The sequence below is a fragment of the Bactrocera tryoni genome, unplaced genomic scaffold, assembly GCF_016617805.1.
Source record: "Bactrocera tryoni isolate S06 unplaced genomic scaffold, CSIRO_BtryS06_freeze2 scaffold_517, whole genome shotgun sequence".
NCBI classification, from domain to species: Eukaryota; Metazoa; Arthropoda; class Insecta; order Diptera; family Tephritidae; genus Bactrocera; species Bactrocera tryoni.
The window spans coordinates 370,738-395,825 of record NW_024396204.1 but is presented as its reverse complement, the minus strand read 5'-3'; the positions used below and the strand labels follow the sequence as shown (position 1 = coordinate 395,825).

Genomic DNA, 25,088 nt, shown 5'->3' with positions numbered 1-25,088 from the left:
CCGGCTAAACTGTCAAAAAGGAATACAATTTGAGTGTTTTGCGTTGTTTGCGCGAAGCTATTCGTAAAAAGAAGACGGAATTATGGGGCGAAACCTCTTCGTTTTTCCACCACGATAATGCAGCATCGCATACTGCATTGATTTTTCGGGAGTTTTTCGACAAATTTTCAACCAATAAAATGCCGCGGCCACCGTATTCGCCTGATTTTGCTCTATGTGACTTCTGACTATTCAACAAATTCAAACGACCGATGTAGATTTGAAGAGATAATTAAGTATTTTAAATTATGAACAAAGTCTTACTATTTTTTGCTCATAGGTATATTTTCTTAATCACAGGTATATAAATTATTATTGTAATATTAGATAGTAATTTTATTTGCTGTTCGTTAGTCTCACTAAAACTCGAGAACGGCAACCGATTTGTCTAATTTTAGTCTTGAAATATTGGTGAAAGTCCAGGCAAGGTTTAAACGATGAGAAAATATGGGTAAATTTCGAAGATAATAATAAAACCGGTTCGGTATTTTTAGAATAGATATAGATCATTTTAGATTGAAAATGCTTATCGCAGTCCATGAAGGTATTAAAAAGTAAGAAAGTATGGAAAATTTCAAAATCTAAATACATACATACATACATATGTATGTATATAAAAATTATTGCTTTTGGTCCAACTAAAGCTCGAGAACTGCTGGACCGTTTTAGCTAATTTTGGTCCTGAATTTTTTGTGGAAGTTTGAAAGGTTAATATATGTATATGGAAATGCTCAGATCCTTTAGTTTTTCCTCTGATGTGTCCTCCGTCGTTCAGAAATCATATTGGAAGAATAGTGTTAAAATTGCGTTGTTCAGTAAGAAACAATGAAGTATGTACATATGTATGTAGATAAGCTTAGAATGCAACTAGTTCGCGTACATCAAACATAACAATAGCAAGCACGACATAATGACATTGAGTGATTCCGCAGACAAAGTGCTCCTGCGATCATGGAACGAGCGGCATTCCACTATGATCCGACAATAAATTATTGTGCCAAGAAGTCGGTAACAATTGGGAAATTACAATAACCTTTATCTTCGGGCGTCGGAAAACCATCATATTTTTTTTACGCATCACATAACAAAACATAAAATGTATTTTATCAGAAAACTTTGTCAATATCAAATTGAAACTTTATGAATAGCCAATATTTCAAGAAAACTCTGTTTTGTAAGTAAAAATCATGTTTAATTATTTGAGCAATTGTTTTATTTATTACGGAATCATCTTGTTTGTCTTAAGTTTATTTTATACAATTATTGAAGTATTGTATTTATCGATTGATGCAGTACAAAGTCTGCCGGGCCAGCTAGTTGACTATAAATAATACTTTGAAATTACATTATTTAATAAGTATGCTATCCACTTTGCATGAATTCATAAAAATTCGCTAAAGGAAGACCATATCAATAAATATGATTGCATATAAACCTGTGTAAATATTAAAAGGGCTAACATCCGTCTGTAATAGCTACGTACATACATATATGTACATATATACAGAGAGAGAACGTCCACGAAACAAGAAAAATAGATTATTTTATGTTTTCTGGCTCAGCTTAGCAGTTAAAAAATCTCCTTCCGACCTAGCAGTAGTGAAATCCGCCTATGGTGGTTTGTAAGATTTTGACAATTCACACGGTAGTACGCAATTAAACCTTCTCTATAAGTTCTCTGAAAGCGTGTGAATTGTCAAAATCTAACAACATACGATGGACGGATTTCACCGCTTTTAGCTAGAAGGATATTTTAACTTACATTATTTTATTTTTAATAATAATTTTTTGTCAATGAATTAGACACTTTCACTTTAAATAAATGTACGATATTTTTTAAAGTTAAATATCAGCAATATCATTTTGTTAGAATTCTCATTTTCTAATCAACCCTACACAAATAACACCTCTGTAATTGGAATTGTGAATTTGACGTTTCAGATCTGCCAACTTGACGCTAAAATAAAAAGCATTTCTTCCTTTCCTAAAAAATCGTGTCTGTGTTAAAGACGTGTTTAAATACTTTTTAAGTGTTTTAACAGGTAAAATTTTGATTAACTCACAGTAAATGCCTGCAAAATGTGACCGCTACTTCTGCTTCTCGTATTGAATGCTAGTTCTCCGAAAAAACCATATTTCTGTGTCTTAAAATACACGTGTGTTTCTAGTCGTATAGCACTAACAAATGTCAAATGCGGGACACATTTTGTGAGGTTATGCTACTATAGATATGTGAATAATAGACCTAAAGTCGTTATATTGATATATGAATTCATCTCTTTTAGAACATCCACAAAATGTCTGGTACCACCGCAACTATTCGCACCCGCAAGTTCATGACCAATCGGCTATTAGCTCGTAAACAAATGGTTTGCGATGTTCTGCATCCTGGATTGGCTTCAGTCAACAAAAAGGACATCCGCGAGAAATTGGCTGCTATGTACAAAGTAACTCCCGATGTCTGCTTCGTTTTCGGCTTTCGTACCAATTTTGGTGGTGGCCGTTCAACTGGGTTCGCGCTTATTTACGATACTTTGGATTATGCAAAGAAATTTGAACCTAAGTACCGTTTGGCTCGTCATGGACTATTCGAACAGAAGAAGCAGACCCGTAAACAACGCAAGGAACGCCGCAACAGAATGAAAAAGGTGCGTGGTACTGCGAAATCCAAGATTGGATCCGGCAAAAAGTAAATGCTCCACGAAAGTAAAAATTAGAGTAAATGTTTATATTCTGACATTCTTCAATATTTGTTGGTGTATTAAACTTTTTTAAAATACAAAGTAAAAATAAAATTAATTTTTATTTTGAATTGTACTATCAGTTTATATTGGTAATGGAGGAAACGGATACGCATTTGGTCCTTTTTCAGGCACAAAGAAATAAATATCAACTAAAAGAACGATTAACTTTTTTATGATTATACCAAAATTGAAGCAAATGCAAATGGTTAGTACCACTGCGCACTCAGGAAGTATTTGTATTTGTGTTTTATTAAGGATGTTCTCTTTGGCGTGTTCTAAAGAAACTAGAAGCCGATTTTCATTTTTTCTTTTTAGATATGATGTTATATTGAGTTTAATAAACATTTTGTAGCGTAGTATACTTATTTATGCATAAACCTTCGCCCAGATACATCGAGGTAAGAGTCCCAGATAAGTATACTATAAAGTTACCAATCGCTTATTATTGGCAACTGGATATGGCTTTGCTCATACTACTTTGCATTGCATGGCTCAATAATGAAAAATGAAAATTAAGTTTGTTTTTAAGTTCGGCTCACAATTACTGTAAAGAAAGACTTTGAGTAGTCGAGTTGACTTTTTTTATTTGATTTTACTAATGTGATTTAATGCATTAATAAGCCAAAACTGTTGTGAGTATAAGTATTTGCGTACAATAAAATAACTATTACTGAAAACAGTATTCACATCAACTTAATTGACAATTATGTTGAACATTGAATGAATTAAGTTTATTTCACTTGTTTACAGAACTGTTTACGTTTTTGTTTGTTTTGACAGTTTTTCAAATTGCATACTGTCATTCTATAATATATAGCGCCATCGTGGGTCGGGTGTCGCAAAACAGTCTCTATCATTCTTGTCTCATTATGATATTGTCTGTCACAATCTTTTAGCGTTTATCTAGACCATGATAAAGCGGGAAATCCAAGAAGCATATACTTTCGATGAACCATATGCAGAGGGGCGTTAAATGATTGAAATTTCCCAAGTATGAAAAGATGTAGTTAGTCTCAGAATATGTTGATCACTGACTACCAGAAATTTCATTTTTAATGTTAACGTGGTGTGAAATATGCTCATTACTTTATGTTCTTCTACGGAAATTTTTATCGTTCTCTAGTTATTCTACCAAATTCCGAAATATGGTTAGTTAATGGCAAGCTGGAATTTGGGCAGGTGAAGACGACTTGTTATGAAAAATGTAATAATCGTTTCCCACCACTGTGGGGAAGTCCGAACAAATGTTCAAAAGTTTTTAGATCCATGCGGACTGCCAGCTGTTGTATATAGTTGGCCAGTTGTTTACATTTTGGTCCGAAAAATGCAGAAAAAGGAAGTAGGTCCGTTTGCCACGTTAGGCTTAAGGCCTTGGTTAACAAAACAAATTCAAAAATTGGGTTAGTAATATGTAACAATATTATATACACTATGTATGAACGATGAATTATTGAATACAAAAATTATCTTTCAGGACTTAAAACGGCCACACCAATTCAGCAGAACTGCATTCCAGCAATACTTTCCGGCCGCGACTGCATTGGAGCTGCTAAAACGGGGTCGGGTAAAACATTTGCATTTGCGTTGCCGATTCTCGAAAAACTGAGTGAAGAACCGACCAGTCATTTCGCGTTAGTGTTGACACCAACGCACGAGCTTGCTTATCAAGTACATTTCCTGGTTAACAAGCATGTGAGCATTATTTCAAACAAATCTTTTAATTCTAGATTTCGGAGCAATTCTTAGTTGCAGGGCAACCGATGGGGGTGCGTGTATGCGTAGTCTCTGGAGGTACTGATCAAATGATAGAGAGTCAAAAGCTTACACAACGCCCGCACATAATTGTTGCCATGCCTGGACGGCTAGCTGACCACTTAAGTGGATGCGATACTTTTTCCTTTGATAATCTTAAATATTTAGTTGTTGACGAGGCGGATCGTATGCTAAATGGGGATTTCGATGAAAGTATGTCCATAATCGAAAGTTGTTTACCCAAAAAACGACAAAATCTCTTCTTCTCAGCTACAATGAAAGATTTTATTAAGGAATCGAGTATATTTCCCATCGTGAAAGAAGTATGTACTTATTTATTTTATTTTTTGTTAGATTTTATTAATTTCTAAAATGTACAAGCATATTTTAGTGTTTTGAATGGTCAGAAGAGTGCGACATTGCAACGGTAGATACACTTGATCAACGTTACATTTTATGTGCAGATTATGATCGGGATATGGTCTTGATAGAGGCGCTTAGAAAATATCGAGAAGAAAATGAAAACGCAAATGCAATAATTTTCACTAACACAAAAAAGTAAATTAAATGTATTATTATCTATTTACACCTTTACAATCGATAGAAAATGTAAAAATTAAAAAAAAATATATATATTTTAATTTGATTATATTATATATACGATATACAATTTAATTTATTATTTCAATTTAATAGATACTGTCAGTTGCTGTGTATGACTCTAAAGAACATGGGTATAGATAACGTTTGCTTACATGGTTTTATGCGTCAAAAGGAGAGAGTCACCGCTTTAAATCGTTTTAAATCCAATCATGTACGTACACTGATTGCTACTGACGTCGCTGCACGTGGTTTGGACATACCAAGTGTACATTTGGTAATTAATCATCGCTTACCGCGCACACCAAGAGAATATATACATCGCGTTGGGCGTACCGCCCGCGCTGGACGTAAAGGATTGGCAATATCTATACTTCGGTTTCCACGTGACTTGGAATTGCTCGGTGAAATTGAAACAGCAATTAATACGAAATTGACAGAGCATCCAATCGATCGTAAATATTGAACCAGTTTTTCTTGTTTGCCTTTCTAATAATCTTTTACTATTTGGAATTTAGAACGAATGGTGGAACGAATTTTTATGCAAGTCAATGTAACACGTCGTGAGTCAGAAATACATCTAGATAACAACGATTTTGAAGAACGCGCTCAGAATTATAGGCGTAAACAATGGATTTTGGAAGGCAAAGATCCTGATGTAATGGAAGAATCGTAAGTATATCGGTTTTTTATATAAACTACATCTTAATTTTATATGGTTCTAATATTTAAACGTACATGTATCGTCTGTGTTTCAAGTTTTCGTAAAAATCAGCGAGATAAATTGCGTGAGTTACGGCGGCAACGGAAAGAACGCCGAAAGGAATGGTCAGAAAAGGAAGAAAACTTTACACAAGATGAACGTTTCAAAACAATCGATGTTAACAGCTTTGAAAAACGTAAAAAGGCGAAAACAGGAAGTGGTAATAATGGCACCGATGAAATTAACACTGGAAGTTCTGTTACACAAAATAAAATATTAAAATCAGATACCAAATCAAAAACTAAAATGAAGCGTAATCCATGAGCAAATGTAAAACATATTAAAAATAAAATAAAAAAATAACTAAAATTTTCATTAAAAATAAAATAATTAAAAAACGGCCTTTGTATGTACAAGATATATATGTATAAAATTAATATCTGTATATTCAAATTTATAACTGAATATGCACTAGGCAGACACACTTTACATTCATAGTAGATATGCGCTTAAATCTATTATCTAATAATCTACATACATACACATTTGTATAATTATAGTTTTACATACGTACATATATACAATATTATTCAACATCATAATATTTATGCTTTATGCTAAAAAATATAAATTTCGTTTTAATCCAAGGATATAGTAAGTAATGAATCTTCTGGGTATACTTCCAACAACGCCTTCGCCCCATCATTGAATGGATATGATATGCTACCATCAATAACAAGATCTGAAAAAATAACAAATCGTTTGCAGATTTATTATATTTGACACATGAAATGATTTTTTAATCATTTAAAATATAAGACACGATTGAGAAATATGTGAAAATAAGTGTCAACTGTCTGAATAACTGAAAACATGTTAGATAAACAAAAAGAGAAGCAGTCATCATTTATTAAATGCAAGTCGCTTTTTAGGGTAAGCAACTCGTAAATACGATTATATGTACATATGTATTTAATAATTTTGTGCAGGATCCTAGTTTGCTATTTGAATTTCAAACCGAAACAGTAAAACTGCTTGTATACAACTTCGCCATTGTATTGCTGATTGCAAATCAAGATGTTGGCTGGAACTATAAATTCAATGGTATATTGTGGTTCGACTCTCAGCAAAACGAATTTAAAAATTGCATATTTATGTAAAATGAATAATTTATGAATAATTGTAGGGAATGAAATAGCAAATCGATTTGGTCAAGAACTGATCGAGCCGACTATTTTATCGAAATTTGGGTTCTGTTTTCGATTATTGACAATCATATTAAACACATTGGCCGTCAATGTGATCATTAATCCGGTAGCATATTGAAAGTAAAATATTTTTGCCTATAGTGTTTAAAATTTCTCTTATAGAAACGGAATAATCGCACATTTCTACTGCCATGTATACTTTGGAATTTTTATAGTATTACTTCAGTGGCAGAAAACATTATGGAAATTATATGGACCATGTATCTACTGGAGGTGCCTTTTCACTTATTCCTTACCATTTCAATGGTTGGTATATTTATGATTTGTTTACAAAGTAAATTAACACTGCAAGTGTTACGTTTCTACGAGTATTTAAATTATGTATAGTAGGTATGTTAAGCGGTTGTCATTAATATATAGCAATTGTAAAATGATATACATACATATGTAACAATAAAAAAGGGGAAATATCATGGCTATAAACATGCACTTACTCGCATCAATACAACGGGACTTCACAAATAAGCTATTTACAAATTTGCGTGCTTTGAAGTTCCTTGGACTGGGCCAAACTCCCACACATATTTGCTCACGAATCGAATAACACAAGCGTGGATCATCTGAATCAAAATCATGTTTCCGCTGAGGATTAGTATTTAATGTAGATATTTGTAGCTGTTATTACCTGGACCGAAACGTAAATTTTGATTGTACTGAGTAGCTATTTCGTCTGAATCAAAAACTGGCTTTGGTTTATCATAGCCAGGGTCAGGAATTGGTAATATGCTTAATAGGTCCTGTACTTGTTGGGATGTAATGCGATTTATGCTGAAATATGTAAAAGAAATAGGTCAAGATATAAACTATAGCTCCATTGTTAAAAAAAACATTGAGTGATTACGCTTCGTCAAACACGAAAAAATGTTTGAGCTACTGTAGCCAATAAATCATCCCACACAAGAAATTTCATTTACAACCTGCCTTCGAGGGAATCGGTTCCCGTTATCACGATACTTCCATTTATTAAGGTATTGGGGTGTATTTTCTTACAAAATAATAGTTATTTCATAACTTGTATTTATTACTCACAGAATAATAGTTAAAGCGGGGAAATAAAAATTATGAAATAACTGTTATTTTGCAAGGAAAAATAAAAATCAATTAATTTTGAAAGAAAAAATATATAAATATATACAATGAAAAATAATTAATAATCATTTCCTCATAACTGAGGAATAAAGTAATGATACTTCTTCGAGATATGAACGTACACTGCATTCATACTTATTAACTTCGTATAATTCAAACATTTAAGTAAGGCACAGTAAAAGTTATAGATGTTAGTTCTTGAATACATAAGTAAAACGAAAAAGTTTTAACAGGACAACATCTATTACGGGAGATCCTAATAAAATCTATACATCATACGCATTTACCTTGTGTGCCATGAAGTTGATCCTGTGCCAGTGCTTACACATAACCCCGAACATTTTGTTTTATTATCTATGTTCTCGTGATTGATAACTAATTGCAAATGGGATACACGCGCCGAAAGTTGCTCCCCAATGAACACCTGCAATAAAAAAAGTTGATCCCATATATTTTAATGTTATATAAATTCCTAGTAACCTCGTTTAGCGCCAAATATGGCAAAACTCTTTTCATTTTGGCCTTATAACGTAACGACCAAGCTTTGCTCAAATATTCTGGTTCAGTTTTCTCTTGCTCCATTTTGGTTACCGTGTGTCGATATAAGTCGGTGGATTCGGGTATTTTGCCATTACTGCCTAATATAGATGTACGGATGCGAGTTCGATACATCCATTGAAAATCACCCTGTCAAATAAAATTCATCCACGCAATTAAAAACCGTAAAAAACATTTTTAAATTTACCTACGCTCTTTATTTTGGATACCGCATCTGCTGTATTTTCTGTATAATGTTTTGGCAACATTAATCGTCCTTCTGATCGTTGGGGATCTGAATTAAAGCCAACAATTGGTGTTTTCTGTTGACTTTGAGCAAAAAGTGGACTAGCCCGTCCCGCTGCTAGCAAAAACGTTCCATCACCGCCTACCGGTACAATCAAATCAGCCCATTTCATGATCTCTTTGCTTAGAGAGCTTCTAAATTCGACTCTAATTTTAGTAAATTCAAACATTCATCAATCATTCAAACAGATGCAGACACATATGTATGTAAGCATGTATGTATATATGGGGATAATTTAAAAAATATGAAAGCTGCTAAAAATAATCTTGCAAATTAATAAATTAAATATGTAATTAATTTATCAGTACGCAATGCAGTATAGGACCAACTATTGTCACTCTGCAGCCATGGATCATGGATTTTTTCATGGATTAATTTCTCTATATAGTGAAAGTTCTTCGAACCAAATACAGTCAATGAGTTATGATTTGAAAGTACAGTCGACACTCACAAAACCACTATTTCTAAAATGATTCCAATTTCTGGAAGTTTTTGCTCTATTTAGCTTTATATCGGGTGATTTTTTAAGAGCTTGATAACTTTTTTAAAAAAAAAAACGCATAAAATTTGCAAAATCTCATCGGTTCTTTATTTGAAACGTTAGATTGGTTCATGACATTTACTTTTTGAAGATAATTTCATTTAAATGTTGACCGCGGCTGCGTCTTAGGTGGTCCATTCGAAAGTCCAATTTTGGGCAACTTTTTCGAGCATTTCGGCCGGAATAGCCCGAATTTCTTCGGAAATGTTGTCTTCCAAAGCTGGAATAGTTGCTGGCTTATTTCTGTAGACTTTAGACTTGACGTAGCCCCACAAAAATAGTCTAAAGGCGTTAAATCGCATGATCTTGGTGGCCAACTTACGGGTCCATTTCTTGAGATGAATTGTTCTCCGAAGTTTTCCTCAAAATGGCCATAGAATCGCGAGCTGTGTGGCATGTAGCGCCATCTTGTTGAAACCACATGTCAACCAAGTTCAGTTCTTCCATTTTTGGCAACAAAGTTTGTTAGCATCGAACGATAGCGATCGCCATTCACCGTAACGTTGCGTCCAACAGCATCTTTGAAAAATACGGTCCAATGATTCCACCAGCGTACAAACCACACCAAGCAGTGCATTTTTCGGGATGCATGGGCAGTTGGCCACCAAGATCATGCGATTTAACGCCTTTAGACTATTTTTTGTGGGGCTACGTCAAGTCTAAAGTCTACAGAAATAAGCCAGCAACTATTCCAGCTTTGAAGACAACATTTCCGAAGAAATTCGGGCTATTCCGGCCGAAATGCTCGAAAAAGTTGCCCAAAATTGACTTTCCGAATGGACCACCTAAGACGCAGCCGCGGTCAACATTTAAATGAAATTATCTTCAAAAAGTAAATGTCATGAACCAATCTAACGTTTCAAATAAAGAACCGATGAGATTTTGCAAATTTTATGCGTTTTTTTTTTTAAAAAAGTTATCAAGCTCTTAAAAAATCACCCGATATAAGTAGCTGGATGCAGATGGCGTAACATTAAAAACTAACATATAGAAATACATTGAGGATTTCCCTATAGCTCAATTATCAATAGCAATAAACAATTAAAATACGCTGACAATTTTTAGGAACATTTCATTAGTGACGGTTCTAGTGCGTTAGAGTCGACTGTAAATGGTTTCTCAAAATACGAGTATATTAATATGAAAGATGTCGACGAAAAAATGCAACAATCAGACCTACATATGTATGTATATGCATTTACCTATTAGCCACCTTCACTTCACAGCCCACATTAAGAAAACTTTGCACCACATTTCTTTCAAAGTCCTTATGTAAATTATGTAGGTACATAAGCATTTCAAAGTCAGTGCCACGATCGCGCAACTTCTTCTCCAATTGTTCTCGGCTGAGCTGTGGATAGCGCATCTGTTCGAATTCATATCGTGAAAACTTGGTAACAATCAATGCACGTTGTAATTTAAATTGGGTTGATGGAAATTTAGCCATACTCCCATTACCCTTGTTATAGCTGCTTATTTTACGCCACATGCGATATTCTAAAAGAATTAAAACATATGTATGTACATACATACATTTGTATGCAGTTACTGATATCGGACAATAATTCAAACAAATAAAATTGAATAAAGGGTAAGTTTACCTGAACGAACGAATTTATAGATTATTGAGGATCTTTTCAAAATTCTTATAGTAACAAAACGCCACATTTAGTTTGGGCAAATTGCTTAGAGTATTAAAGAAAATAGGATCAAATGGGACTTAAAGCTACACATATCGGGTAAACTCAAAGTTTACTCAAACAAATCTAATTTATAAGTTTATATAATATTCACTCGTACAGTTAACTCTTCACCGTATAAATCATTCAATACGGAATATAGGATGTCTTTAATAAAATTACTATATTACTTGTAATAAAACGTCAAAAAATTATGAAATCGGTCCAAACCCATTATTATAGAACTTCTGTTTTATTTTATACCACATATCGGTTAGATTGAATGGTTTCCCAGCAAAATTTAAGAAGAATGTTTTGCTTAATAATGTTAATTCGTGTTATCGGCCCAGACTGCCCTTGGTTGAAGCGCCAAAGAAGATATGAAAATATTTGATTTTCACTTTTCCACTCTAGTACATATAATAAGTGAATGTTATGCGAAATTATCTGCTTGAACTAAGCGATATGAAAAATTAAATAGTGGGTGAAATTCTATGATGAACCTTGAAAGTATACCATTAAATTGTACCTTAAAGGGATTTGGTATAACACTTGGACGGTTTTGGTTCGCGTGTTGTTTGTACTGCAGTTAGTGAAGAATCGTCAATTAGGATAGAAGAATTAGACGAATTACTATATGCTAAGTAAAACATAATTTGACTTCAAAATAAAGATTTAAAAATAACCATTTGGCGGGAAAATATTTTCTGGTATATTTACCGAAATATTCGAACTAAAATTAGACGGAAATTCCAAATTCACTATACAACATTTTAAAACAACTACTTATTTTCACGCTATTTTATAAAGAAACTGATTAAAGTTAGTTAGAAATAACGAAAACGGTTATTAGTCTAAATATAATAAAAAAAATCGGCCATTGGGATTAGAATGCGAATATCCCATATCTGGGACTTAAAAAGATATTGATCTATTTTTATAAGAGATATCTGCATTGGTGTTTGTGTTTGATATATGCATACGAAAAGACTTTTTCACCTACCCAATATGTACATATGTATATATACATGCTTAGATAGTATTAGATACTGCACAAATGTAATTAGTAGTATATTTTTATTGTATTTGCACACATACGACTCTACACAAGCTATACATATATTTTATACCTATTTATATTTTTAATCTTTTTAACTGATTAATGCCCATGGCTCTGTCAGTTCAATAGTTGATAAGATTTTAATTTCTTCAAACATTAGTTTTCAAGTTTTGCTTTTGTTCCTTTTCGGATTATTCCTCTTTCAAAATAAATGTCTTATCAACAAACTTATCCCTCTTAAATATTTGTAAAACATTATACCTACGTATACAATGTTCTATAATAATTGGTATTGCACAGTGTGAACCAATATTCACTTGTGTTTGGATCTTTTTATCTCTTCCTTAGAAGGTCATAGATTATTATTTTATTTTTATGGAATTTTATTTCTTGGTGGAAAGATTATCTTTAAAGTTAGATTTCATATTCTCACGAATTTTACAAGTTTGTAACAATAAGCTCAATAAACAAATATGTAATAACAAAACATAAACTATTAAATATTATTTTTAATTTCAAAAACAAATAATACATATAAAACAATAAAAATAATTCATTTTACTAAAAAAAAATAGTATATTTACATATATTTACCTTTTGCAATTTGACGAGTCATTGTTTTTGAGTTCAACATTTTTGTCTCCTATTTTCTTGTATTTTGTGCTATCCAACAGTTTCGTTTCTCCCAATGCTAATTACTATAGACCACTCCAAAACAAAGATTGAATCCGGTTAGGTTCTTATAATATAGGATAAAGTTTTTATTATTTAGTTTCAAATGCATTTTTTCTACACTTTCATTAAGGTCGATTAAAGTCTATGAGGGTAATAAACACAACAAATCTTCAGCATTAAGTTAAGTAATTACGTATAAAAATATATTTGTATTCACTAACTACTTCTTTTTAAATAGCGACAGATTATATGTTCTATGTACACACGTTATGTATGTATATTCATATACAAATTATGTATATTTACTGGATTTATTATTAGGGAAGGTTTTTTAAATTACTTAATTTCAATACAACAATTTTACATTATTTTGGGCGCTGTCTATATGTGTATTATATTTGAAACACTAATATGATGATTGCAAATTAATGTTTACTTTCAATTCATTACACCGGTTAGCTCAAAAAAATATTCTCGCTTTGACTTATCGGACATCACTGATTTTACAATACTCTAGTTTATGCTACAAATGTCAATATTTTATTTAGCTACGTCAACCATTATAATTTTATTATCTCTGTTGAACACGCTGCATTTCGAAGTATTAGTAGCAAAGATAATTAAGTCGAGTCTTCCAATTTATTGATAAAAGGGGCATATATTTGTTAAACTAAAATTACAATTGCTTCTTCTTTCCACACATTGCGATCACAATAAAATCATATTTTCAAAATCGCCCTTTTATTCGCGACTCATCGTCCCCTAAAATGTAAAATAACGTAACATTACCACAACTATACAAAAGAAAACAATACAAATATCAAAATATGTTCCAATTGATTTTTTCACAAATACATCTATGAAATTCAACTTTAATTTTATAATCCATTTAAAAAATAAAATAAAAATCCATAACAAAAGCAGAAAATAGAGAACTTATAAAAACCTCATTTCAATATAAAAATGTAAATGTGGCCAATTTTTTCAATAGATAGATATTAAGTTTCTTCTAACTATATGTTTAGCCAAACCTATAGTTAAGTGTAACTCCACTTGAATTGGGTGTAACTTTGCAATTATCAATTCCTGAACCGTCGGAGCTTACGACCTCACCACTGGGACATTTGTAAAGTAAGGATTTACCCTACAAAACGAAAAAAAATATTTTACTTTAAAAACAACAATGATAGCAATAAAATACCTGTAACTCGTGAATTTCTTTTTGAATTTGCATATCGTATATCGGTTTGTGAGCTATCTGTTGTTGGCCGGACTGAAATAACTCCAACAATTTCCCAGCCCACATTGCCATGGTATCAGCTTTCAAATTATTGTCATTGACGCCTAGCAAAGCTTTTATATCAATTTGTGCTTGGTTTACAGGTGGTTTCAAAACTTGTTGTGGAGTGGTTTGCACTACTCCTGTTGTTAAACGTCCGGTAATACTTGGACATTCAATTGTCAGATCACGAACAGGACCGGCCTGTTTATTAAGGTAAACTGAATTGTTACTGTTGATTTGTTCCAGCACATTTTTAATTCTTTTACTACAAAACAAAGTGTTAAAATAAATTAAAAATCACAGTAAGGTCCTAAATTTTAATAATACTTTATATTAAACGTATTTCTAAGCAAAATAGATTTAGAACTTAAGCAATTATGTCGTGAAAATGAAAATATATGTTATCTACAGATATGTTCCGCGTAAGTTCAAAAATATTCATTTTAAATTTATTTTTTATTGGCTTAATTCGTTTTATATCTAAAGGTCACTCGAAATGCAGAACCTAAACGATAATTTGATTTCATATTTATTATTTAGTTTGAGGGTAAATTTTTTAACGCCTGATTAAACCTATGCTGACCGTTATTAGTTTTGAAGATTTAAATTTATCTGACACTAAAAATATGACTTTTAGTAAACGTTTACGTACTTCAAATTATCTTCATTGTTTCGTTGATTAAAACGATGAATACGTCCATTATGATTAATAGGTAAAATATTTCCATTATATACTCCACTACCACTTCCTCCATTACGATTCTTACTCCAAATCTTATTTTGACTTTCATTATTCATATAATTGTTTCTTCGATTGCCGCATCCATCTTTATTGCGCCTACCGGCATTCTGATTTTTATACCATCGCCGACGAAATTGTCCACTGCCTCCTAAAAACGACATTGCACTTTGTCGTATTTCCGTGGTGGAATTAGACTGGGTGGTTTTTTGTATACCGCTTCTTTCATTATCAGTATGATAACATTGTTCACTTCCTTTAATAGTACTGCAGTCAATTATTTTACTGTTCTGAAGTAGTTCGCGTAAATCATTGGGATTCTTTACTTTCAGAACTTTCTTGTTTACTTCACTCGATAACTGTAATTCCGGATCATTAAACATCTCATCAAATTCATCCTTCATATAATCCAGATCAATATAATTGGTTTCGCAACTTGGACCTCGCCAAATGCCAAATGTCTTATTTAATTTACCACTAGAACTCACAGGAGCCTTCTCATCAGTTACTGATTGGAAATTCTTACCCATAACCTCACCATAATCGTTAGCATCATTGCTTATTTTAGAATTTCGACTTTCAGCTTCAAAGTTATTCGAAGTGTTGATACCTGCTCGTGTGCTTTTTTTATCAATACTGTGTAAACTATTTTTCCTTGTTGCGATATATTCATCTAAATTATATTATTTTTATTAATATTGGGATTTTTCAAAGCAAATGCATTTTTACCCAACGACATATCCATAAAATTTTCCACATTGGAAGCCATCGTAAAATAAGACTTTGTCAGTTGTAAAAATCTTCTGTCAATTAATATCAAATATATTAACAGGCATTAACACCTCCTACTACTCTTCTCATAAATCAAGCGTTTAAAAAAAGAGATGTTAATCAAAATTCTATTAGATGGTAGTCTACCTTAGATAGCTTAAAGAATAATAGAAAACAGATAGAATATTGTTACCAAACAGAGCTACTACACAGTTACCAATACCGTTATTATTTATATGATGACAAGCTGCCATCACTTTTATATCGCTAATATATTTCTTACTAATTTCGCCTATCCCAATTTTTACAAAAAATAAAATTTAATTTTTTCAATAAAGCTTTTATTTAGCATAACTACTTATGCGAAAAGTATTGCACCTGTAGTACTATTCCCTCGGTATGCATCAGTCATCAATATAAATCGCAATCCAAATTTCACAATAAATATTGAACGAGAGGCAGGCCCATTGTCATGACAAAGACCACACAAAAACCATAATAATGAAGACATATTGCCACGGCTTTAGATAAACCGTCCACTTATCTTTATTTTTAATTCCTACAACTTAACGCATTACTGATTATATATATAATAATATATATACGTTCTCTGCTTCGTACTTATACCTCAATTTTTCTTACACGGCAGCACTCTTACGAGGACTGTCTGCTGCACAATCCGACAACCTCTATATTAAATATTTCTTTTTAGTTAATTGCAGGCAATAAATGTGGTAACCATGTCTTTAAATATTATACACTAGATGTCGCGCTTATTTTAGTAAGTAGTTCGCTTCCTGATGCTTTAATTAGTTTTTGGATTTCGATCTAAATGAGAACACGTGTGATGGTATTTGGAAATAACTGTCTTGTAACATTGAAAAAATTGGGGTGAGTAGTAGTATAAATGTATTCTTTGAAGGCAAGATTTATATACCTTTGTGGAGTATTTGTTCTTTTCATGAAAGGTCAAACGTTTTGCCAAAGGAAAAACGCTGTTGCTGTGGAAACTTCAAAAATATAATTGAATGCACAAGTTTTAGCTACAATTTAATGTACATTAAAATCAATGGCAGTTTTATATAACTATGTGACCTATATATACACATATATATACGTGTTGCATAGTAGAACTCTTATTTCTGTCAAATAAATGGTGCGTTCAATGACTATCGCCATGTGGTTGACTTGTATGATATATGAGCCATGTGGTCTAGAAACATTGCAACACGTGCTTTTTTAAGGATTGTATTAGTAAGGTTTTGTCTATATGTACGATAAAAACTCACTGATTTATTTTTCAGTCTACAGCTGGATGATGAAAATGTCTAGTTCAGTATGGGATAATACGTGTAAGTACATAATACTGATTCAGTATATAAGTTAGTCGAGTACAGAGTCGCTGGTTTGAAGAAAATTTCACTTCTACTAGTGCTTTTTATTTACTCGCAAAGAAACTTTCTTCGCCCAAGCATAATCCAAATTTGACTATAAATTTGCGATGCATATTTTTTTGTGAAGCAAACATTTTTGTATATTGATTCTTAATCATATTTTGAAAGTAATAAAGAAATCTTAATGTTTCAGGTTGGAAAAGATCAACATTTGGAGACTAACTAAAACTACACAGGAGTATGGAATTCAACTTGAGGGTTTTTATAGGTAAATTAAAAAAGTAGTTATTTAAATTGTAAACGTGGCACTGATGATAAAAATTTTTTTCTTTTCTGACATCTCTTATGAATCAATGTGATTTCATTTGTTTTACTGATCGATTTCAAATAGCTTTTATAAATATAAAAGTAAAGCATTTTGTAAAAACTGTATTCTCTTCTCTAGGATGATGAAAGTCTGGTGAAAAGACCATTCCTCATGGTTATATATTCGATGTTTAAAAATCAGCGAGAGAATTAAAAATCTCCAAGAGGTAAAAAGTTGTGGATTTAGTATTAATATATGTACAATATTTCACTGTGATGATATTATAAACCATTCACAGACAACCATAAAATGGTACAACTTTGAATGAACCGTTTCAATATTCTTTTGAAATAAGTTTGTTCTGTTGTGCCAGTTATGGATAATGGTTATAAAATGGCACTGAGTTTCATATTGAGGTTCAAATTTATGTATAAATTTATATATATCTCATTTAACTATTTTTTTATTTAATCTTAGAAACTACCATATGGATCAAATGCTAGCTTCTGGCGTAGTTTATACTACTAAAAAAATTGGATTTGTTGGTGTAACCGGGATATTGGAGACCGAGACGAGCATATATTAGTATATAAATAAATAAAAGTGTATTGTATTCAATAAAATAACAAATATATGCTGCAATTACTTTAACCCTAACCAAATATATTTTTTATATATTTCGGAAAGACCAGACAGTAATAGTCATTTCCCTTATGAATTTTGATACGTTAAATTTGTGATAGACGGAGTATATATGTATATATATATAATGTGAGCTTAGGAAAATTTTTAGCGAGTTTTTGACATAGAGGGCGGATACATAACTGTTCCGTCGCAGAACAGTAACATATATTTAGATATTGCTGATCTCTATAATTTACATACATATACAGCCCTCGACAATTATGTCTACGTAACGGGAATTATTGTTGTTTTAATGTTTCTCAATCCCCGTTACGATGGTGTTATCTGTGTTGTCGTCGTCGTCATCTAACGGGAGGCCCAGTAAACGGAATTATTAATATTATCCGCCTAAAGACTCAACTGCCGCCACAACAACAATCACTTGCCTGCAGATAGTGGCGTAGCTAGGGGGAGCCGAAGGCGGCCGTCGCCCCGGGCGCAGCTTCAACAAATTTGTTTACAAAATGTATTATAAAAGATAAAGAGTTGTACACTCACAATGTAATAATCTGAATAACAATGAAAAATATTAATTTTTTCTCGAATACTCTTCAGTCTTTTAATTTGTCTTATATCTTTCTTAAAAATAGTGATAAGACATAAAGATGCACTTTTCTAGCTTTGTCTAGCGACGTGTCACTCTCACAGTTACCATATGCTTTGAATGTAACAAATACTTTTATTTCTCCAAATTTTCAAAAATGGTATTTAAAAACTCCAATTCGGGCAAAAATTTCTGCAAATTGTGTCAAAAGTGTACAAGATATAGGGCGAAAATGGGTTTTTTCTATGGCTTTTAATAAGATGTCTTGCAAATTTACTATCAATTTCCTCAAAAACCGTATTGTGAGAATTTTGGAACTTCAGAATTTGCGTGGCTTCCAGTTCCTAAATTCTTTATACTTAATATCGAAGATATTTTGTAAAAATTCACTTTTGTTCGAACCACCTCATGAGCCACCAACCACCGGGCGCCCGAAGTTGTAGCTACGCCACTGCCTGCTGAATAGATTTTACGGATTTAACTGTCGATGAAAAGTTGTTTTTGTGTTATAATTATAAGGTTAAACTAAATTAAAAGTATGTTTTGTTTTATTTAATATCAGAAATCATTTTTAACTAAATTGGCACGTTCCCTTAAAGCGAGTTCTTTATCCTGATTCAATCTCATTCGATCTCCTTTAGATTTCTTCCCAATCCCTAACTTAGGGAGTCCTCTATTTAATCCTTCTAATAAAATGCAAGCTTTACACGGTTGCTGAGATGATACGAATCCGCAGCGTTCACATATACCTCGAACTGGTTTTTTAACAGTGTCTTTAAAAAGTAATTGCTCCCCAGAATGTATTATATCCATAATAACCGAGGGGCGAACTCTTTCCAAATCTTTTAAGTATGCACGAGCATGTCCTCGGTATGCGTTGGGTGCGAAAACACATTCGGTTGAAAAGTACACCAATTTTTTAAAATGAGCATACATAACAATTTCCTTCTCATAAGTATATTTAAGAGGTTTGACGCGAGGTATTGTGTTCTCTCCCCCACCTGTTCTTATATCTGTGCAACGTCTTAAACGAGCGGTATCGCCACGCAAAATATTCATCAAAACGGTTTCTGCAATATCATCGGCATTATGTCCAGTTGCTATACTATCTACTTCAAGCTGTTTTGCTCCACGATCCAAAGCTTGTCGTCTAAAGACTCCACAAAAGGTGCAATTATTTGACCGTCCAATTTGTCCAACAATACGATCCATAGTCCAACCATACAATTCATCATAAGAAAGAATTTTTAGAGGTATTTGATAGTCATCGCGATTTTTTTTAACTGTCTCAAGGCTGTCATCTCGGTATCCAGTTATGCCTTCATCGATGGATAAAAGAATTAATTGAAGACCATAATCATGGCGATCATTGAGTAATTTTAATACATAAGCTAAAACTGTTGAATCCTTTCCACCACTTGCGGCTACTGCAACTTTTTCTCCCTTTGTAAATAGTTTATTAGTTATTATAGTGTAGTGAATTTCTGCTTCAAAAGCGGCAAAAAAGCATTCTTTACATAGGGCGTCTGATGTTTTTGGGCGCTATATACACGATAGAGATAATTAAACACAATTTCTAAGCAATTTTAGTTGACGATACTTACCTTTAGTACAGCATTTCGGCCACATTCCGTTTTACATTTAATCGGCATGTCTATATCTATAAAAAGTGAAAATTTACTTTAAACTGATTTTTTTGTTCATTGAAATGTATAAAGATTTTTCTGAGTTAACTACCAAGTTTGTTTTGAAAGTAGATAATATTCACACATGTTTCTTACTTACTGTTTACACAAACAATAGTTATCTCGATAAACTTATCAGAAACAATATTTTTTATGAAGATAGTAAAATTAATACCCAGTCCCCTTAACATGAAAGCTTAACGCAATAGATTTATTGGTAACGCGTTACCGCAGCAGATAATTTAAGATTGCTCAATATATATATATTTCTAGCAATATTGGCCAATGAAAGCCGCGCATTGCTAATAATCATTGACCATGTATAATTATTGAATAATACACGATTATTTAATAGCCCTGACAGACGACAGTGCTAATTAGCATTAGCGGACTTAATTTACATTTACTTGCGCATTTGGCCCATGTTAATGTAAGTTTGTAATGCACAAGAATTTCGTGCATAGCTGAATTTACCGAATTTGAGTAGCAAAACTGCTCAAAAATGGCCGATTTTTGCTATTTTTTGAGAGATGTCACTTGAAGTCTGCCGCCTCCTTTGCGTTTACAGCATCAGAGGTAAGCAATTTTGTATTGCTAATTAAATTATGTGCAAGTATATTAACAAAAACAAATTTTAATATTTTTAGATGACAGAAAATAAACAACGCACAGTTTGCTATCCATTTTTCCAATATTCTTAACTTTTCACACACTTTTTCCGCATTACAATCGATTATTGCTTTTTATTTCACTCTATAATGTTTTAACGAAGTTAATAATAAACGATTTTTTTCGTTAAATTTATATTGATTTTCCAAAATACCAAAATTTCTATTAATAATTTATTTTGCTCATTTTTATTTAACTTTTTTTTAGTAAATAAATAAATTTCACAATCCGCTGTCTCAATGCACAAGTCTGCCGTCTGTCACCATAAAATTTCAATGCACATTAGCGTTACTTAAGGCGTATTAATTTTGCTCGTCTGTCAGGGCTATAAGTTTTGAAATATGTTATTATATTAAATAGTTACCATGAAAATAATTTAGACAATTATCGCTGAACAAAATCAGTATGCAGCCTTCAATGTAATATTGCTAGCGATACTATTATCGATTACCTGTCGATATTAAAAACCTATTAACAGAGGTAAACAATAGAAAAACAAAACGACTAAACTATTCGTGCTGCATGTTCGTTTTTCACCTTATTTTGTACGAGTCAAAACAATATTTTTATTTTCGTACCAAATTCTTACATAAAGATATACATATATACATATGTATATTTATTTATTTATTTATGTAACCTAACGAAATTTACATCGTTTATTTGCAAATCATTAAATGTGCAGTCGCATTTTATTAAATCGAACTCAAAAATAAACTACAAACTGCTAATTAAGAAGACTAAGACTATACGTGCCAAAATATTTTGCGTGCAAGTTAATTAATAATTTAGAAAAGAAATAATTAAGGTTGTGCATAATTGCGAATTATTTTTTTTATCATATCGCGAAACTTCATTTAACCAAGTGATACCAGTTATGGGCAATGCAGGCAGTACCAGTATGAGCCGTGAACGACATAAGTCAAGTGACCTTTCAACACCAAACTCTCCATTTCGAGAAATGTCTGGACGTGGTGATTCGATTTCAGCAACACCTGGGATGAGTGTAGTGGGTGACATCGGCGGCAGTGGTGTTCAAACCTTTACTTTCGATAAAGACGTAGCAAATGACAAGAACGCACGCTCAGTCTTGCTCGGTGGTTCCTCGCAAGAAGACGAAGATCAACCATATTACACGAAGCCCGTCGGTAGCAGAGCTGCTATAGAAGCAAACACCACACCCACCCCTCGTAAACGCGCTAATACTGTTTCCGAAGGCAGTACTACCCTGCTTCATAGTAATTCCGGCAGCATAATGTCTATAAAAGATGCAACTACTGATTTTAATGACGACAAAGATGAAAGCTCCATAATAGAGCTACCTAGAAATTCGGGTTTGCCAACCGTATTGCGTTGGGATGGTGGTGGTAAAAATGTGATGATTTCAGGCACCTTTTCAAAATGGAAGCCAATACCTATGGCACGTAGCCATGGTAATTTCGTGGCTATTATTGACCTTCCAGAGGGCGATCATCAATACAAGTTTTGTGTAGATGGAGAATGGAAGCATGATCCCAAATTGGTACGCATAATTTAAAATATTAGAATCAGTCTACATTATTTTTGCATTGTGATAAATCAATATACCATACAATTGATAATCTCGTGAATGGCCTTGTCGCACACATGCATATATGTATATATATATATGTATAAATACATAAACGTATAACTAGATGTGTTGACGTGATTAAGACGCAGTAAAAATGAAGTGATTTTGTACAATTTTAATGTTACTTTTATACGCATGCCAATGGTGAAGAGTTAAGGCTGCAAAACACTGATTAATAGAGCTATATAAGTAATTCCCACATTTATTGAAGTTCAAAGTTAACAATGAAAAATAAGTTTATGTGTATGTGTTTATTAATTTATACTCAATGTAGTGATTTACATTATCTTCAAAATGTCCCTGTGAATATTTTAAAATTTTCACGTTTCTGTTCTGAAAACCATATATGTACATACATATGTTTGTAAGTTTTGGCCAGTTATAATAGAATACACATAAGTATATATTTCTCTTAATGCAATACAATAAGATCTCTTAAAATTCTGTTATTCCTGTACCATAGCACAAAGCTTCAAAAATAAAAACAATTTCTTAAAATTTTCAGAAAAGTATCGAAAATGATGACGGCATTAAGAATAATTTAGTTTCAGTACGTCAGTCTGATTTCGAAGTGTTTCAGGCTCTTGCTAAAGATAGTGAAAATGCCCCAAACTACGCAGAAAAAGAGTATTCGCAAGAAGTTCCGCAGCCTAAACCATGGGAAAAAGTTTCTGGACCCCCCGTTTTGCCCCCGCATCTGCTCCAAGTAATACTCAACAAAGACACACCGCTCTCGGTAAGCATACATCATCTGTATAAATCACATGTATGTAAATGAAAATTACAAGCACTAATTACAAATATTTCAGTGTGAGCCGACCTTGCTTCCAGAACCTAATCATGTTATGCTTAATCATCTTTATGCATTATCTATAAAGGATGGCGTTATGGTATTGAGCGCAACGCATCGTTATCGAAAAAAATATGTTACCACTTTACTTTATAAGCCCATTTAAAATATTATTTACATAGTGGTTACATAATCAAATTATGTTTGTAGGAGTAAGTATTGGGACAATATTTGCCAAAGGAAAGGGGAATTCATAAAGGATGATCACAACAAAACGACCGATTTTGTCAAATTGGTGCTCTTGCTAGGTATTTGTATTTTTAATTTGTTTTTGTTCTGGTCCTATCATCTTGTATGAGTTTGTCTCAGTCAAAGGTATGCATACATTGTTTAAACTATTATAGTAGCTCTGTCCTACTTTATACTGTATTTCGATGGTTAAATTCTATCATAATATATTTTAAATTGTTACAATAAATATTGTCAACTATAACTGCAATTTTATTTCCGTTGAGTAGAGCCTACACGTCCATAAGAGTAACCAAACCAATTTCCAAAATATCAACAGTTCTATCAGGAGTATTCATTTTTAATTTTGCAATACTATCATAAGTAAAAATGCCAAACGAAGGCGCGCCACTTACTTTCACCGATGAGGAGGTTCAGGGTGCCATCAAAAAAGCTAAATCATCTAAATCCATTGGCCCTGATGGAATCAACATGATAATGCTAAAGCATCTAGGCTCGACGGGAGTAGGATATCTCACCAAGGTCCTCAATATGTCGCTGACCACTCTTCAAATACCCGATGTGTGGAAAGTCGGAAGAGTGGTCCCACTACTGAAACCTGGGAAACCCGCCAACAAAGGGGAATCTTATCGACCGATAACTCTCCTCTCCCCAGTAGTGAAGACACTTGAGGCCTTGATACTCCCGACCTTCACTCACCACCTGAGCCTAGCCAACCACCAGCATGGATTCCGAAAAGTGCACAGCACCACCACAGCACTTAGCGTCATAAACGCCCAGATAGTTAAGTGGACTCAACCAGAAACCACCCTGCGAAAGAACGATCCTCGTAGCGTTGGACCTGTCAAAAGCGTTTGACACGGTCAATCACACAACGCTACTGCAGGACATCGAAACAACTACGCTCCCTCCAGGGCTAAAGAGGTGGACCATGAACTATCTGAGCGGTCGCCAGTCATCCGTACTATTTCGAGGTAAAACATCTAAACTGAGAAGAATTAAACAGGGGGTTCCGCAGGGTGGTGTCCTCTCCCCACTACTGTTTAACTTCTACATCTCGAAACTCCCACAACCACCAGAAGGAGTTTCCATAACCTCGTACGCTGATGACTGCACGATATTGGCGTCGGGCAATGGAATCGATGGCATGTGTTCGAAGGTAAACAGCTACCTCTCCGACCTTTCTCGTTTCCTCACTGCACGAAATCTCACACTTTCCCCCACCAAATCCACAGCGACCATATTCACAAACTGGACGAAGGAGTATAGACTTGAGCTTAACATTGCGTTCGACGGCGTCAAAATTCCGACTGTCAACAATCCTAAGATTTTAGGTGTAACATTCGACAGTCTATGCTCCTTCTCTCC

The 25,088-nt window shown here is 33.1% G+C and overlaps 7 protein-coding genes and 1 long non-coding RNA gene across 16 annotated transcripts; 5 read left to right on the top strand and 3 right to left on the bottom strand.

Moving 5' to 3' along the window:
• Window positions 1-1,971: 1,971 nt before the first annotated feature.
• On the top strand, window positions 1,972-2,851 carry LOC120781279 (40S ribosomal protein S24). Of its 2 annotated transcripts, none has more exons than XM_040113475.1 (2): window positions 1,972-2,081; window positions 2,325-2,851. In XM_040113475.1, the coding sequence occupies exon 2, from the start codon at window positions 2,337-2,339 to the stop codon at window positions 2,730-2,732; it is 396 nt and encodes a 131-aa protein (XP_039969409.1). In that variant the 5' UTR covers window positions 1,972-2,081; window positions 2,325-2,336; the 3' UTR covers window positions 2,733-2,851. The 2 variants fall into 2 exon arrangements, with proteins under 2 accessions (XP_039969409.1, XP_039969408.1); XM_040113474.1 differs by lacking the exon at window positions 1,972-2,081 and adding an exon at window positions 2,231-2,252.
• A 1,198-nt stretch (window positions 2,852-4,049) lies between these two features.
• On the top strand, window positions 4,050-6,183 carry LOC120781278 (probable ATP-dependent RNA helicase Dbp45A). The gene is made up of 7 exons (XM_040113473.1): window positions 4,050-4,183; window positions 4,258-4,451; window positions 4,511-4,858; window positions 4,927-5,093; window positions 5,232-5,590; window positions 5,654-5,807; window positions 5,895-6,183. The coding sequence occupies exons 1-7, from the start codon at window positions 4,108-4,110 to the stop codon at window positions 6,160-6,162; spliced, it is 1,566 nt and encodes a 521-aa protein (XP_039969407.1). The 5' UTR covers window positions 4,050-4,107; the 3' UTR covers window positions 6,163-6,183.
• A 103-nt stretch (window positions 6,184-6,286) lies between these two features.
• LOC120781258 (NAD kinase 2, mitochondrial) lies at window positions 6,287-13,801 on the bottom strand. 4 transcript variants are annotated; one of them, XM_040113410.1, is made up of 9 exons: window positions 13,335-13,800; window positions 12,914-13,058; window positions 10,783-11,077; window positions 8,945-9,185; window positions 8,676-8,882; window positions 8,483-8,619; window positions 7,732-7,874; window positions 7,541-7,666; window positions 6,287-6,580 (listed from the first exon to the last, which is right to left on the bottom strand). In XM_040113410.1, the coding sequence occupies exons 2-9, from the start codon at window positions 12,951-12,953 to the stop codon at window positions 6,477-6,479; spliced, it is 1,293 nt and encodes a 430-aa protein (XP_039969344.1). In that variant the 5' UTR covers window positions 12,954-13,058; window positions 13,335-13,800; the 3' UTR covers window positions 6,287-6,476. The 4 variants fall into 4 exon arrangements, with proteins under 4 accessions (XP_039969344.1, XP_039969345.1, XP_039969346.1 ...); XM_040113411.1 differs by having other exon boundaries at window positions 13,359-13,800; XM_040113412.1 differs by having other exon boundaries at window positions 13,431-13,800.
• LOC120781259 lies at window positions 6,591-7,516 on the top strand. Its single transcript, XM_040113414.1, has 4 exons — window positions 6,591-6,771; window positions 6,828-6,942; window positions 7,025-7,152; window positions 7,209-7,516. The coding sequence occupies exons 1-4, from the start codon at window positions 6,712-6,714 to the stop codon at window positions 7,431-7,433; spliced, it is 528 nt and encodes a 175-aa protein (XP_039969348.1). The 5' UTR covers window positions 6,591-6,711; the 3' UTR covers window positions 7,434-7,516.
• A 97-nt stretch (window positions 13,802-13,898) lies between the features above and the next one.
• LOC120781286 (uncharacterized protein DDB_G0287625-like) lies at window positions 13,899-15,935 on the bottom strand. Its single transcript, XM_040113484.1, has 4 exons — window positions 15,745-15,935; window positions 14,929-15,688; window positions 14,196-14,541; window positions 13,899-14,138 (listed from the first exon to the last, which is right to left on the bottom strand). Exons 1-4 carry the CDS (start codon window positions 15,782-15,784, stop codon window positions 14,016-14,018), a joined length of 1,269 nt encoding a protein of 422 aa, XP_039969418.1. The 5' UTR covers window positions 15,785-15,935; the 3' UTR covers window positions 13,899-14,015.
• A 621-nt stretch (window positions 15,936-16,556) lies between these two features.
• LOC120781288 lies at window positions 16,557-18,149 on the top strand. 2 transcript variants are annotated; one of them, XR_005706043.1, is made up of 6 exons: window positions 16,557-16,677; window positions 16,755-17,040; window positions 17,091-17,138; window positions 17,374-17,448; window positions 17,626-17,713; window positions 17,965-18,149. It is a non-coding gene; the product is annotated as an uncharacterized LOC120781288 (long non-coding RNA). The 2 variants fall into 2 exon arrangements; XR_005706042.1 differs by lacking the exon at window positions 16,755-17,040 and having other exon boundaries at window positions 16,570-16,677.
• Window positions 18,150-19,241: 1,092 nt separating this feature from the next.
• Window positions 19,242-21,502, bottom strand: LOC120781228 (cytoplasmic tRNA 2-thiolation protein 1). Of its 4 annotated transcripts, XM_040113364.1 has the most exons (4): window positions 20,501-20,832; window positions 20,320-20,375; window positions 20,102-20,257; window positions 19,946-20,034 (listed from the first exon to the last, which is right to left on the bottom strand). In XM_040113364.1, exons 1-4 carry the CDS (start codon window positions 20,589-20,591, stop codon window positions 20,029-20,031), a joined length of 309 nt encoding a protein of 102 aa, XP_039969298.1. In that variant the 5' UTR covers window positions 20,592-20,832; the 3' UTR covers window positions 19,946-20,028. The 4 variants fall into 4 exon arrangements, with proteins under 4 accessions (XP_039969297.1, XP_039969295.1, XP_039969296.1 ...); XM_040113363.1 differs by lacking the exon at window positions 20,501-20,832 and adding an exon at window positions 21,434-21,502 and having other exon boundaries at window positions 19,242-20,257; XM_040113361.1 differs by having other exon boundaries at window positions 19,242-20,257; window positions 20,501-20,793.
• Window positions 21,503-21,632: 130 nt separating this feature from the next.
• On the top strand, window positions 21,633-23,964 carry LOC120781229 (5'-AMP-activated protein kinase subunit beta-1). Its single transcript, XM_040113365.1, has 3 exons — window positions 21,633-22,591; window positions 23,187-23,417; window positions 23,491-23,964. The coding sequence occupies exons 1-3, from the start codon at window positions 21,947-21,949 to the stop codon at window positions 23,635-23,637; spliced, it is 1,023 nt and encodes a 340-aa protein (XP_039969299.1). The 5' UTR covers window positions 21,633-21,946; the 3' UTR covers window positions 23,638-23,964.
• The last annotated feature ends 1,124 nt before the right edge of the window (window positions 23,965-25,088 follow it).

Coding starts and splice junctions, on each gene's coding strand:
- LOC120781279 (XM_040113474.1), top strand. CDS start 2,232: ATGCGGGACACATTTTGTGAG. Junction 2,253..2,324: donor TGCGGGACACATTTTGTGAG/GTTATGCTACTA, acceptor CATCTCTTTTAG/AACATCCACAAAATGTCTGG.
- LOC120781278 (XM_040113473.1), top strand. CDS start 4,108: ATGCAGAAAAAGGAAGTAGGTCCGTTTGCCACGTTAGGCTTAAGGCCT. Junction 4,452..4,510: donor CGCACGAGCTTGCTTATCAA/GTACATTTCCTG, acceptor TTTTAATTCTAG/ATTTCGGAGCAATTCTTAGT. Junction 4,859..4,926: donor TATTTCCCATCGTGAAAGAA/GTATGTACTTAT, acceptor AGCATATTTTAG/TGTTTTGAATGGTCAGAAGA.
- LOC120781259 (XM_040113414.1), top strand. CDS start 6,712: ATGTTAGATAAACAAAAAGAGAAGCAGTCATCATTTATTAAATGCAAG. Junction 6,772..6,827: donor AATGCAAGTCGCTTTTTAGG/GTAAGCAACTCG, acceptor AATTTTGTGCAG/GATCCTAGTTTGCTATTTGA. Junction 7,153..7,208: donor TCAATGTGATCATTAATCCG/GTAGCATATTGA, acceptor TTTCTCTTATAG/AAACGGAATAATCGCACATT.
- LOC120781258 (XM_040113410.1), bottom strand. CDS start 12,953: ATGTTGAACTCAAAAACAATGACTCGTCAAATTGCAAAAG. Junction 7,875..8,482: donor TCAACTTCATGGCACACAAG/GTAAATGCGTAT, acceptor TACATATTTCAG/CATAAATCGCATTACATCCC. Junction 7,667..7,731: donor AAATTTACGTTTCGGTCCAG/GTAATAACAGCT, acceptor ATTTTGATTCAG/ATGATCCACGCTTGTGTTAT.
- LOC120781286 (XM_040113484.1), bottom strand. CDS start 15,784: ATGGCTTCCAATGTGGAAAATTTTATGGATATGTCGTTGG. Junction 15,689..15,744: donor TTTTATGGATATGTCGTTGG/GTAAAAATGCAT, acceptor AATATAATTTAG/ATGAATATATCGCAACAAGG. Junction 14,542..14,928: donor AACAATGAAGATAATTTGAA/GTACGTAAACGT, acceptor TTTGTTTTGTAG/TAAAAGAATTAAAAATGTGC.
- LOC120781228 (XM_040113361.1), bottom strand. CDS start 20,591: ATGTTAAGGGGACTGGGTATTAATTTTACTATCTTCATAAAAAATATT. Junction 20,376..20,500: donor AACTATTGTTTGTGTAAACA/GTAAGTAAGAAA, acceptor CACTTTTTATAG/ATATAGACATGCCGATTAAA. Junction 20,258..20,319: donor GCCGAAATGCTGTACTAAAG/GTAAGTATCGTC, acceptor TCGTGTATATAG/CGCCCAAAAACATCAGACGC.
- LOC120781229 (XM_040113365.1), top strand. CDS start 21,947: ATGGGCAATGCAGGCAGTACCAGTATGAGCCGTGAACGACATAAGTCA. Junction 22,592..23,186: donor GGAAGCATGATCCCAAATTG/GTACGCATAATT, acceptor TAAAATTTTCAG/AAAAGTATCGAAAATGATGA. Junction 23,418..23,490: donor ACAAAGACACACCGCTCTCG/GTAAGCATACAT, acceptor CAAATATTTCAG/TGTGAGCCGACCTTGCTTCC.